Genomic DNA, 13,388 nt, shown 5'->3' on the forward strand with positions numbered 1-13,388 from the left:
ATTGGCTGGAGGCTTATTAAGTATTCATGAGGGGGGCGGGCCGAGCAGGGCTGCCCTTTGTTAACCAGGGAGGGCGCGGCCGTGGGCATTCTCGCTGCGGGTCTCACCGGGCGCTGTCGGCTTGTCAGATTTGAGCCGAAATGTCCTACATCCCGGGCCAGCCTGTCACCGCCGTAGTGGTGAGTGCACTCGCGCGGGCTCCTTCTCCTCTTGGTTCACCCCCATTTCGCGGAGCGGCAAACTGACATCTAGACAGGCGGAGAAAAAGCACAGGACCCGGGGCTCCTGCGTGCATTCCGGTGGCCAGAGCTCCAGTTGCAGTTTCTGTTGAGCAGTGCTGCAGCCTTCCCCGGCCAGGAGAGGTGGCTGGGACCTAAGAGCCTCCCGAGAGACCCTGAGCAGAGGCCAGATCCCGTGCACTGCGGCCGCCGGATGGCTACCTTTTAGCAGGCGCGGACTGGGAGGACGGAGGAGAAAGGCTGGTCCGTGGGAATGTTAGGAAACTCCCCTGTCCTGGGCCTCCGTGTCCCCAGCTGGGCGGCCGCGGGGGGCGGGCGCCGACGTCCGTGAGTGAGTCGCAGCCTTTGGAATGAGGAAGCGTTTCCTCTGCTCCAGCCGGCACACTGCCGCCGCCGCCGCCGCCGCCGCCTAGCCCTAGGAGATTGAGGGGGTGGGACTGGCCAGAGTTTGTCCTAGCAGCCCCTTCCCCCTTCTCATCCGGCCTAGCTCTGGGGACCGACCCCTCGAGAGCCAAACTTACTTTCCAGAACTTTTCAGGATACTCAGCCCCTTGGTTCAAAGTGCGTGTTCTTGTGCATGACACTTGATGTTCCAGAAATTTCCAGGGTCGCCTTCTGGGGTTTGTCTGGAGTATCAGTTGCAGTTGAATAGGCAAAGAAGGGGGAGGGGTGTAGATCTAAGAAGCACCAAGGTCATGGTCTGATGGGGCCTGCCGTCCAACCCTGAGGCAGAGGTGGGTAATGTTGAATCCGACCTCTGAGAAGCATCAGTGCCCAGCCCTAAAGGAAGCTTTCTGCAAGGACCCAGATCTCTCCCCAGACAGGACCTCACTCTTAAGCCCTACCTGGCCTTGAACTTCTGGCAGTACTCCTGCTTTAGCCTTCCAGGTGTTGGAGTTACAGGTGTGAGTCTATGCTCTCTTGGCCCCAGAGTCCTAACTCTGGAGCTGTAGGGACGGGTCGTGTTAGATGGGTGCGCTGGAGAGCTCCCAAAGTCAAGAGGGTGGCAGGGGAGGGTGAGCTTCGAGTTCCCGCTCAGGCCTGGGCTAGAAGGAAATACTGCTGAGCCCGTGTACAGCTTCCCGGTTTTCACTCCACTTGCACCAGCCTGGTTTTTCTAGGATCTTTCCCTAGCTGTTCCAGGAAGGAGTCCAGGCTCGACCCTGTCTGGAAAAGAGAGGGTGTGAGTCAGGATCTAGGGAGAGACACTTTGCTGCCCGATTTCTCCCTTAAGTCAGCCACAGGGCTTTGTCTCCTTTTGCACCTTGGTGGGCGTGAAGGGAGGTAGTGTGTGTGGGAGTAGGTCTGCAGGAGCTTACACTTTCCGTCAGGAAGCCCCAGGTGAATGGGCCTTTTCCTCTTCCCTCTTGTCAGGCCAGTCAGAGTCATTCTGAAAGCCGTAAGTTCACAGTCCTCCAATCCTAACGCCAGGTGCATGCCTGAGCATAAGCAGGCAGACCTGGCCTCTTTCCCGGTCTTGGATTGCTCATGGGGTGGAGATGCTTCCCTCCCAATCTTACCCTCTCAAGTATAGTTAACATCCTGATTCTGTTACAGTCATCTTGGCCTCTCCCCTGAACTCTGGCCCCAGAGATCTGCCTTCTGGAAACCTGTGCAGATGGCTCCTGACACTCCTAACTACTGACACTGCGTTCTACCTGGGTCCCCAACTGAGTGATGGCTATGTTCATCCAGATTGGTTCTCAATCTTCCTAATGCTGCAACCCTTTAATACAGTTCCTCATGATGTGGTGACCCCCAACCCTAAAATTATTTTCCTTGCTATTTCCTAATTGTAATTTTTGGATCTGTTATGAATCGTACTGTAAATACCTGTGTTTTCTGATGGTCTCAGGTGATCGGGAAAGGGTCGTTCTCCCCTAAGGAGTTTTGATCCATAGGTTGAAAACTGCTGATTTAAGACAGATGACAGGGTGCTCTGCTCCACTTCCTCAGGATCAGTCCTTGTCTGTGGATCACCACTTATAAGTAGCTCATGTCTTCAGGATTCCATTATCCCACCCATGAGAAATCCACTCCTCTACCTACCACTCCAGTGATCATTCTAGCATCAACTCCTCTACCTACCACTCCGGTGATCATTCTAGCATCAATGCCTTGCCCTGCTCCTACCTCTTTTTTGAGTTCCAGTAGGTTCAAGATCGAGGCCAGGTGGTACACTATCATTTTCAAAGCTGGGTGCAAATGATCCTTCCTTTGTTGAAGCCTTCCCAAGTCCAGAAAGTTACTCCTACTTCTTTGTGTTAAAATTCTCAACTTCCCAAGTCCAGGAAGTTACTCCTACTTCTTTGTGTTAAAATTCTCAACTTTGGTAGCTGGAGGATGCTTTCTGAGGGCTCTCAAAGGAGCCTGCACAGTTGGAGACCCCAACCCCAGAGCATGCTGGGAAAGCCCTATGATACTATCTCTTATATAATCCCGCATAAGAACAGGACCTAAGGACTGGAGAGGATATGACTTGGCCTCCACCCCACAGTCTCATCCTTCATCCCATCTCACCTCCTGGTCCTGTGTCCTGCGCTGTGCATACCAGTCCCCTTGGCCAGGAAGCATTTCTCTTCTCTTCTATTCAAGTTTCTCCTCTACTTCTCCCATGTAGCTTTCATAATCTCGGTAGGGCTTGCTTGGCAGTCCGCAATCTGAGCTGCCTCAGCAGGCATCTGCATCCTCAGGGCTTTATCTGTCCTCTTCTGGGTGCTCCCTCCCCAGAAAGATGGGTGTCTTTCCTATAGCAGCCACAGTACCCTCTGTTTCTTGGGCCAGGCTAGGCCCAGAATGCATTACTGATCAAGGATGGGAAATGGGTGGGGAAAGTTGCAGGCAAAGGGCTGTATGTAGGGGTTGAAATCCAACCACCAACCTCCCGGACAGGTGGCTGGTTGGATTTCTGCAGAGAGCCCTCAACCCCAACCCCTTGGCATGGTTTTCTGCAGCCTGAGGTTACTGCTGGGCACAGAGATCAGCTCTTTCTTCACCCACCTACCCTTGGCCCTCAACTTGCTTTTCCTTTTACCAGCAAAGAGTTGAAATTCATAAGTTGCGTCAAGGTGAGAACTTAATCCTGGGCTTCAGTATTGGAGGTGGGATCGACCAGGACCCTTCCCAGAATCCCTTCTCGGAAGATAAAACAGACAAGGTGAGAAAGACTAGGGTCTCAATCCCACCCTACCTCCCTACCCGCCCCATGGGGCACAGAAGCCTGAGGTGGCAGATTTTTCTTCCTGGGCCTGTGTGGAAAGAGCAGACCTTTTTGTTCTTCGACAATCCTAAATGATCTGGTGGGATTAAATGGAAGGCATGCTGAGACAGCCTGGAGGAGCGGGAGGTGGCCATCAGCAGGCTGGAACATCCCAGGGGCAGCTACAGTGGCCCCTGGCTGTCATGGCACAGTCCATGCCAGCTGAATGTATTGGTGGGATAGGTGGGCACAGGGACAGAGGAGTTTCTGAGAGTCTGTCATGCTGGGCTCTGTGGGTAAAGGGCCAATCCAGTGACCACAGGGCTTTACCTGGGTTGTCTCTTTCCAGGGCATTTACGTCACACGGATATCTGAGGGAGGCCCTGCTGAAATTGCTGGGCTGCAGATTGGAGACAAGATCATGCAGGTATGGTTGTCCCAGAGGAGGAAACCCAAGATTTGGGTGAGAGGGGCTGAAACATTTGGGGTTGAGGGCTGACCCAGCTTCCCAGAGGAGCAACTCATCAAAATGGGTTTCTGAAGCCATGCTGTTATTGCTCCTGAGGAAGTTGGTTGGTCTGTGTGCCTCTAGAATGCTGGGCATCTCTGTTAGGGGATACTAGCTTGGGGGCCTGCGTGGATAGCCTGAGCTCCTCAAAACCCGGTTTCCAAATTCTAGAGCAGTGGTTCTCAACCTTCCTAATGCTGTGACCCTTCATACAGTTCATGTTGTGGTGACCCCCAACCATAAAATTATTTTCATTGCTGCTTCCTAACTGTAATTTTGCTACTGTTGTGAATCGTAATGTAAAATATCTGATATGCATATAGTCTTAGGTGACCCCTGTGAAAAGGTTGTTCAACTCTCAAAGGGGTTGTGACCCACAGTTTGAGAGCCACTGTTCTAGAGGGCAGAGAGCTGAGGTACCCTGTGTTCTCTCCTTGGGCCAGGTGAACGGCTGGGACATGACTATGGTCACCCATGACCAGGCTCGGAAGCGGCTCACCAAACGCTCGGAGGAAGTGGTGCGTCTGCTGGTGACTCGGCAGTCTCTGCAGAAGGCTGTACAGCAGTCCATGCTGTCCTAGCAGTCAGCCAGTCTTGACGTGTAGCCACCCACCTTTTTGTATAGTGACAGCACATCCACGCTCTCTCTGTATCTCGTTCTGGTTTCTGCTGTGTGCCGGGCCCCAGCTCTGAGGGCTAACGGCTGATCCCAAGGTCCAAGCCAGCTTTCCTACCCCTCCACCCCCGTCTGAGGCCATGGGACCAGCTTTCTCTCTCTCTCTCGGATGCTGAGGATTGGAAATAAGGGCTTGGAGTAGTATCCAGTCTGCAGTGACCATCGGCTCAGCCTGGGACCTGCTGCTTGGCCACAGCAGGGGCCGGGCAGTCAGGAAACACCTTCTGAGAGCTGCCAAAGCTTGGAAATGCCAGGTAGGGCCATTTTTCCCAATTTGCTCTGGCTGAAGGGCTTGGCCCTGCCCTTCTTCAGTGCCTCTCTCCATACTTCCCCCATCACGAGGCCCAGCCTGGGGCTGGACCCAAATATGCCAGAGACTTTATGAAGGCCACCTGGATGGAGGAGGGCAGGCTCCCACTACCTTCATTTCCCTGAGGGGTACTGGCCTATCCAGGATCTGTCTGCTTAAACCATTTCTACAAGTTTCAAGACCGACATTTCAGGGCAGCTCTCAGGATTGCCATTTTTTTTTTTCTCTACACCTGTGGGTTCAGCTTTTGTATTTTGTAAGTCACAACTTTGATACAAAGTGTTTTTATCTTACTGAATTGAGAAGCCAATTCTCCTTTTGAATTTAGCTTACTAATTCACACACCTGGAAGCAGCAACTTGTAGCATGTGACTAAGCCAGTTGGTTACTATGGAAACGGGGCAGTATGCTGCTACCCCATGCTCCACACTTGTGCCCAATAAACAATGCTGGAATTTACTGGGGTTTCTGCTGAGGTGGTGGGCACGTGTCTTGGAGGGTGGAATGAAATAAGTCCTTTGATTTTAAAGATGGCTAGCCTGTCCCCTGCTGTTCTGGGGGAAAAGCACAACTCCTCGTTGGCCTGTTTGCCTGGAAGACATCTCTCTGGTGGTCCCTCAGAAGCCTCACTAGGAGCACGCTGTGGTTTGCAGAGACCACACTTGTGGAAATGCCTGGAAGCACCTTCCCTGCGGCGGTGGTGGAAGTCTGCAGTGTATTTTCTCGTGGGTGTCACTGTAGAACCCTCGTCTGCCTCTTGTGCAGCCTAGCTTCAGTCTCCACCTGAGTGGAGCCTCCTGGGTACTCGGGTTTATGGGAAAACCCCAGATGTTTACAGGGCCGAGCTGACTAGATGGTGAGCTGGGCACTCTGGGTGGGTGCCGCTCAGGGGCTTGCCTATCACTGCCCAATCAGAAAGGTAAAGGAAAGCTCAGAAGGCCGGAGGTATGGGTCAGTGATAGAGCGCCTGTCTGATTGCTCAGGGTCCTGGGTTTGAGGCATAGCACTCTCCTAAAGAAAAAGTCCAGAATTTAGAATCTGTTTTTAAAGCGTAAAACACCCAATAACACTTTTCTCCCCTCCTGGTGCTGTTGAACCCAGGGCCTCAAACCTGTGCACTAGGCAAGCATTCTGCTAGTGGGCCACATCCGTCCGCGCCTTACCTCAAGAAAGTCTCTCGGTGTTGTTCAATCTGGCCATGACCTTGTGTTCTTCCTGCCCCAGCCTCCTACATAGCTGACATTGCAGGTATACTACTGTGTCCAGCCCAATAACACATTTAATTAAAAAAAAAAAAATCAGTAGTTGAGCTGTGGGCTTGGCCGGGCTGCAATCCTGACTCTAGGAAACAGGATTTTAGAGATGTTTTGGCCTAGAGAGTAAGATCTTCACCACCCCTGCTTCATGCCCCACCCTGAGGTTCCTACCCCTGCTCACATCCCCAGCCTGAACATGCTGATGGGACCTTGGTACTGGCAGAGAAGGCACTGTGAAACAAGCCTACCTGGCTCTGGTTGGGCAGGCATCTTGAGCCTGAGAGGGCTTCTCTGATCCAGTGTGGGTCAACATGCAGCCACCTCAAGTCAAGGGACTCCACAACCCTATGCATTTGTTCACGTAGGTAAGCAAAGGTCCTCCAAGCCCAAGGACTTGGTTCCAAAGGTCAACATAACTGCCTTCTGCATCCAGTAAATGTTCCAAGTGTACGTAAACAAGCCACCTTTTAATTAAGGACATATACTCCACCAAAATGAAATAAGACAAGAAAAAAAAATATACAAGAATGAGAAATACAAGGGCCCCTCAGTATCAGTCTTGTAGAGAGCAAAAAGGACAGACTGATAAACTCAAGGCACACCTTGGTTCCTTCCCCATCTGGCATAGGAAGGACAGTTGGGAGGAGGAGGAGGCTAGGGATCAGGGTGGGACTCATAAGCATTACAGGAGGTGAGTTCCTGTTCTGAGGCTCCTCAACAGCTAAGAAACTGGAGTTCTAGTTTGGGGATGGGGGAAGGGAAGGAGGCGTCCCCTCCGGGGTGGTGGGGGGAGAGTACTCTTACTGCTTGATTGACTGATGGGTTTCTAAGGCACATGCTGGTACTATGTACCTGCTCCATAGGTGTACTGTTAGGAGCAGTGGGGGTGAGGTACTTAGATGGGGCTCCTTCTGACTCTCAGAAAGTGGAGGTAAGAAAGAGGGCAAAAGAAAACAAGCCATTTCAAAATATCCCTTGGGGATTAAAAAAAAAAATCAAAAAGTTACTGTGATAACTGTCTTTGTATGTAACAATCCAGAGGGCAGCAGGTCCACTTCCCACTGATCTGGCAGGCACCTCAGGGATCAGAAATATACTTTACCAGGCACTGGCCCGGGGCCACATGTTCTCCAGTGACTGGAGCAGTTGTAGAGAATGAGGATCAGACATGTGGCCTTCAGAGAAAGGACCCCGAGCTTCACCCCACAGTCCTCTCCCCTCCACCACCAGCATCAGCACCTTCCAGTCCATTGGCCACAGCACCTGGCTGTTTGGTTCCCGTGAGCACAGTGGTGGAAGCATCCTTGGCTCCCGGCTGCAAGGTTAGCCCTTCAAGCTGCTCCCAGAAACACTGGTGGTTTGGGACAAGGCCATCGGCTGCAAACCTGCTGCCCAGTTCTGTCTGGGTTGGCTGTCGGACCTGTGTGTGCTGCCTGAAGCCTTAAAGAAAAGAGATGGCAGTATCAAGATGCAGGAGGGCTGGGTGCCTCCCAGCAGGTGGCTGGAACCTGAGGTTGGGAGAGACCACCTCAAGTCTGGCTTTCAGTCTCCAAGCAGTCAGGTGTCTGTCCCAGGGAGGGGTCCTCTACGGCTCAGGAAGGGCCTGGGGTGAAGGCAGGCAGGCTGAGTTTAAGGCATTTGGCCCTTGAAGAGAGTGCTTGCTTCTCTGTCGGCGTACTGTACCAGCCCTGTACACCAACTGCTTCTCTGGCCTTTGCTGGACACAACTTTTCCTACGAGGGTCCAGGCCTTGGCTGTTTATACTGGGTCTCTGGGTTCTAGTTCAGCTGGTCATACCCCGGTTTCTTTCTGTACAAACAGTAGTGCTGGATGAAGAAGACAACATCAAAGAAGATGGTGAAGACGCCAAGTCCGAACTTGGTTGGGTCTCCAAAGATCAACGTCCATTCGTCTGTGAAAAGCCAGAGGGGGCAGAATCTGGTTTTAGGCTGGAAGCTTCTAAGACAGGCAGATGTGTGTGTGTGTGTGTGTGTGTGTGTGTGATGTGAGGAACCCCCCCCATTTGCCCAGGAAACTGCACGGCTAGGGATTCCAAGGAAGGCCCCTCCTTCCGTGCTTTCCCTCACTGGTGGGAGCAGCTTTGGCAGACTCACCGTTATTGTAAGACTGGAGGAACATCTGGAGGAGGCTGAAGCTGCCCCCTGTGAAGTCCAGGAGCACGCCGCCAATGCTCCAGCCCTCGGTGCTTTTGTAGTAAAAGTTCATGTAGGCCTGGGGACAGACAATGCCATACATGCCTTGTGACCGCTACTCCAAACGAGATCTGCTGATTCTTCCCACTCATGTACTAAGCTCAGGGCTCGAGAACACAGTGACCTCTGGGCTTCGACAAACTGGAGCCAGGCAAACAGTCTGCATGCAGGGGTGGGGGCTGGGGGTGGGGAATGCTGCCTAGCTTCAACCTCTTAGAGCAGGCACAGACCTCTGATTTCTAGTTTTGTTTTGTTTTTTCGTTTTTGAGACAGGGTTTCTCTGTGTAGCTTTGCGCCTTTCCTGGATCTCACTCTGTAGCCCAGGCTGGACTTGAACTCACAGAGACCTGCCTGCCTCTGCCTCCGAGTGCTGGCATTAAAGGCGTGCACCACCACCGCCTGGCTCTAGTTATTTTTTAAGCCAGTGTCTCCCTATGTAGCTTAGGCTGGCCTTGAACTCATGATCCTTTTGCCTCAGCTTCCTGGGTATTAGGATTACAGGTGTGTACCACTAAGTCTGACTGTGACTCTTGATTCGTCACAGCTCCAGGGATTCTGTCCCCATTTCAGCCTGGACTCCACACTACTTAGGAGTGTGGCTGGGAGCCAGACTTTCTGGTGTGGGGCTCCCTTGGAAAAGCTGAGTCCTTTACTTCTTCAGCCGCCTATAGAGTGGCCCAGCTGCCACCTCTGACTGCTGTGCCTTCCCAGTCTCTTGGGCATTCCCCTCTTCCTGCTACCCCAGCCTCAGATTCCTCCTCAAAACCCACAGTGCCCTCAGAGCATCTCTGGCTGGTACCATACCCTTCCCTACCACCCAGGAGGGAGGTCCCCTTCCTGATCTTTCTCATTCTATCCCATACTTGGTGTCCCCTCTCCAGTTACAGATAATTCCAAATGTCTCCCATGGATGCTCCTGTCCCAGGTTCCTTATCACAACCTGGTCCCTCCATGCAAATTCCCTGGGACCTGGCTCTAGCTACCCAGTTTCTCGATTCTCAGTATGCTCAGCAGCCAGGTCTCCCATGCAGGCTGCCTGGGCCTGAAATAGCACTCTCTATAGTCTACAGAACTCTGCTTTTTGCCTCAGGATCTCCCCCTGCCTGTAGCCAGTGTAACTTATCTCTAGCACAGTGGATATAAGACTCTCAGCACTGAGGCTTCTTTGCCGGGAAAAAGTTCAAGGTGGCTCTAGAATTCTTATGTGGATGTTATTTCTTTACACCAGGCCTTCTTAGGGAAGACATGTTTGAGTCTAAGCCCCAGGACCTGGATTGGACTGTGAGAACTGGGGAGGGGAGCATGCTGAGGGACCTCCACGGAGAACATCTCTGCAAAGGAGAAGGCCACAGTGGTCAGCTCCCTCCTCTGTATAATTTTTTTTCCCTGATCCCCTGCCACTGGTCCTTAGGGGATGGATGGCTATTGTGGCAGGCAGGCAAAAGAGAGAAGTCCAAAGTTATTAGGAAAGACACGTGAGTCTGGCTCCGGGAAAGGGCAGGCAGTGGTACCCACTGGCTTTCTGCCATTCTGGGTTTCCAGGCTTCGACTACAGCTTTCCACTCTTGTCTCCTTAGCTTGGTAAAAAGCAGCCCCATGAGAGCAGGGCCTGGGCTCAGTACCTCTTACCGCTCACACTCCTAGCCATACGGAAATGCAGGAAGGCTCTGGAGTACCTGTGGAAAATACTTGATCAGCGTGATGACGAGCTTGATGTAGGAGAAGCAGAAGAGGAACTGTAGCCATGTGGTCACACCGACTGCAGCCACAATCATGGTGACTAACACAAAGAGCCACGCGAGTACCAGGAAGCCAACAGAGGGCCACGACACGCGCTGGTTGCCTCGCTGAGGATGAGACAAGGGTGGGGTTTGTAGACGTGGACTCAGGTTGCTTCATGGTTTCAGGGAGGGATGGCTTTGGACAGGGGCGCAGGGTGGGTGGGGGAGGGCAGGGCTGGAGGCAGAAGCCTGGCCTTGGTGTAACCTGTGTAAAGAGGGGGCCAAGAGCATTGGAGCTGTGTCTGCACAAGGCCAGGGCAGGAGACCAAATCCAGAGATGATGGCCTCTATCTGGGTGGTGAGTGAATCAAACCTGGGCTGGGATGAGGTGTGGATCCTAGCACCAGCCCCAACCTTTTACAGTCAATCTCTCCTGCTCCATCCATGTTGGATCCTCTGGCCCCTACCGACCAAGTTCCAACTCCACGGAGCTGGACACCTCGGAGCTCATTTGGAGGGAGCAAACCGTGCAGGGGCATACACCCTGATGCTGAAGGCCCCAGACCTCACCCAGCCCTGATGTCAGCTCATTCCAGGATATGGATGAAACCTGGGGATACTGGAATCTGTCCCCCACGCCAGCTTTTTTTTTAGACATGGCCCCAAACGAGGCCCCTTCAGCAGAGTGTCACAGCAAAGGTGCAAGAAAACCAAGGAGGTTCGTTCAAGTCACACAGCCCCCACTGGTCTTGTGTGACAGGAGGTGGCGGCACATCATGGAGAGGTGATGGTAAAGCTGTCACATCTGGGGTGCTCCTGTGAAACACTGGGTCTTTGTAAAGGTGCCTCCATTCCACGCTAAGATCCCAGATAGCTTTTCAGTGGCAGAGCTGAATCCAGGTTCCTCCTGACCTCCCAGGAGCTGGCTCCCCACTGGTACCCCTAACCCTGGTCATTTCCATTTACAAACAGTTTCCCTCACACCATGGTGAATGATCCTGCCTTCCCCTTTACCAAGAACCTCCCTCAACCTTGGCCCATGAAAACACCATTTTCCTGACACTGTCTCTCAGTTAAGCCAGGGACAAGATAGGAAAGTCCACCCCAAATCCACTCAAGCCACAGAAGGCTGGGGGCCGTCATGTTATCATCATCCCTTCAGGGCATGTGGGTAGAGTGGGGTGGGGGTTGGCTTAGGACGTCAGTGGCAGGCCAGGTCACCAGGCCTCACTGCCTACCTCATATAGGCAGCATTGCAGGATAATAATCAGAGTGAGGGCCACTGCATGTAGGCTGAAGAAGACATCATTATTGTCGACAGGGTTCACGCCGTTGGGGTATTTGAGGAGAAACTGTTCCTGTTGGGGGGGGCGGTGAGGAGGAGAAGTTGAGAGGTGAAGAGAAGCATGGTCACCCAGGGGCTTGGGTGGGCTGCAGGGAGTGAGCAATGCTGTACCTGAATGTAGGGCACCCACAAAAGACCGATGTTGAAAACACTGTAGGCCACGAAGCCTGTCAAGTTCAGGGCTAAGAAGTCAAAGCTGAGACCAACGACACTGCAGGGGGCAGAGGGGGAAAAGCAGGGCAGGGGTAAGGCGGAGAACCCCTGGGGTGGGAGGGGGCACAGCTCCAGTGCATGGGAAAGGAGGCCTCAGTACCATCCTTAGTGGTCTATTTCCATGGCTGATGCCACCCAACTGGCCTTCTTGAGGGCCAGTTCCCCCTTCCCCCCATACTCCAGAGGCTTCTCCCAGAGGCCTCTAGGGGAGAGACAGCACCCACTTCCCACCCACTCCCCTGGCTCACTGCTTGGCAGTCCCTATGAGATCTGAGACCCATATGACAGTGTGAAGAGAGGACAGCTATGTCCTTGACTGACCCCAGGCCGACGTTGACTCTGTCTTTCAAGTCACAGCAGAAGTGCTTAGCTCTGGGGCTGAAGGTTGCATGATGTGATGCCCAGCCTTCCAGGGCCAAGGAGCTTCAGGGCAGAATTTCCCTTACCCAGCCCATTTTTGGTTTAGCTGAGAAGCTCCATGTTACTGTTCCCATAGGGAAGGGCTGAACTGGGCAAGGAACCAAATCCCTAGCACGGGAAACCCCACCTTGCTTGTAGTCAGACACAAGTGTAGGGGGGTGTCTTTCTGCAGCCCCACAAGGGTCTGCAGGGACAGCTCTAAGCTGGGCAAGTTACCTTTTCCGCCTCCAGTTCTGGATCACCTGTGGGTAGAAGGAGACGGACCAGGCCATGAAGTAGATCCAGCCAATCACCTGGTTTATGATGCTGACGATTCTGCTGTGGATCACCAAGAACCGAATCCTGGGGCTAGAAAGGGATTTGGGGTCAGGAGGTGCGAGGTAAAGCTTTTGGAGGAAGCCCTGATACACACCTGTGCATGGCCACCCTTCCTGCTCTATGAGAGCCACAGGGGTGGGGGCGGACGACAGCCTACCAGGTCTGGTTGGAATGGTTTCCATGCAGATAAACAGTCACTTGTCCAACGTTTTGAGAAGTCACTTGGAAAGAGGCATTCTTCTCTCCGGGAGGCACTACGACCTGTCAGGAGGACTGGATTTGATCTGTGGCCATGTATAGTTAACAGGGTCTGACTCCAGGCCGTGAGCCAGGGAATGGGAGCAGGGACATATCATACTTGGTTCAGCTTTCTGAGAACTTACTAACCAGGCACAAGAAGCAGCCAGCCAACTTAAACCCCACCCTGCCATGTTTCCATCTGGCTTTCTGAGCAGAACACAGGCTGGTCCTTGGCCTTCCCTGGCTAACCACTGAAGGAGTGTAGGATATGCCATGCTATCTCAGTCTACTCATCTGTACTTGGGGATAACACCAGTGCCTACCTTGCAGGGCGGCTTTGGATGATCTGATGTCCCTAAAGCTCACAGTGCAGAGCTGGGCACATGGTAGGCTTCGTACGATGACTGAACTGTGAGAGCTGTATTATTTTTATTTCCAGTACTGTGATGCTCAGTGAAACTCATGAGGATTTTCCCATGCCCCGCCTCATTGCCAAACAACAAAGCAGCAGAAGTGGGAACACAAGATGCTCTTGTGGTCATTTCTGCTTGATATTTATCAGAAGCCTATTCCTGGAAGATGGGCCTGGAGCCTGCCTGTGCCACCTGATTTTTTTTGTCATCTTCCTGCCACACTGAAATCCCTTCAGAGAAGCAGGGAGCTGGATGGCATCTTTCTGGAACCAAACTGTCCACTTTCCTTATAACATCTAGGTCCACCCTCAACCTGT

At 52.8% G+C, this 13,388-nt stretch overlaps 2 protein-coding genes and 1 long non-coding RNA gene across 3 annotated transcripts in view; 1 reads left to right on the top strand and 2 right to left on the bottom strand.

The window, feature by feature from the left end:
• The first annotated feature begins 44 nt into the window (after positions 1-44).
• On the top strand, positions 45-5,391 carry Tax1bp3 (Tax1 binding protein 3). Its single transcript, XM_028888697.2, has 4 exons — positions 45-179; positions 3,277-3,396; positions 3,788-3,865; positions 4,390-5,391. Exons 1-4 carry the CDS (start codon positions 141-143, stop codon positions 4,525-4,527), a joined length of 375 nt encoding a protein of 124 aa, XP_028744530.1. The 5' UTR covers positions 45-140; the 3' UTR covers positions 4,528-5,391.
• Positions 186-3,270, bottom strand: LOC119087024. The gene is made up of 5 exons (XR_005090449.1): positions 2,760-3,270; positions 2,073-2,208; positions 1,085-1,406; positions 761-962; positions 186-654 (listed from the first exon to the last, which is right to left on the bottom strand). It is a non-coding gene; the product is annotated as an uncharacterized LOC119087024 (long non-coding RNA).
• Positions 5,392-6,636: 1,245 nt separating the features above from the next.
• The window catches only part of Ctns (cystinosin, lysosomal cystine transporter), an 18,491-nt gene continuing 11,739 nt past the window's right edge, over positions 6,637-13,388 (bottom strand). Inside the window, exons 5-12 of the mRNA XM_037201404.1 lie at positions 12,576-12,679; positions 12,317-12,448; positions 11,579-11,678; positions 11,361-11,480; positions 10,078-10,248; positions 8,303-8,420; positions 7,986-8,100; positions 6,637-7,628 (exon numbers count right to left, since the gene is read on the bottom strand). Of these exons, the coding sequence (XP_037057299.1) occupies positions 7,520-7,628; positions 7,986-8,100; positions 8,303-8,420; positions 10,078-10,248; positions 11,361-11,480; positions 11,579-11,678; positions 12,317-12,448; positions 12,576-12,679 (969 nt within the window). The 3' untranslated portion in view covers positions 6,637-7,519. The remainder of the gene's footprint in view (positions 7,629-7,985; positions 8,101-8,302; positions 8,421-10,077; positions 10,249-11,360; positions 11,481-11,578; positions 11,679-12,316; positions 12,449-12,575; positions 12,680-13,388) is intronic.

This window comes from Peromyscus leucopus, chromosome 8b (genome assembly GCF_004664715.2).
Source record: "Peromyscus leucopus breed LL Stock chromosome 8b, UCI_PerLeu_2.1, whole genome shotgun sequence".
NCBI lineage: Eukaryota > Metazoa > Chordata > Mammalia > Rodentia > Cricetidae > Peromyscus > Peromyscus leucopus.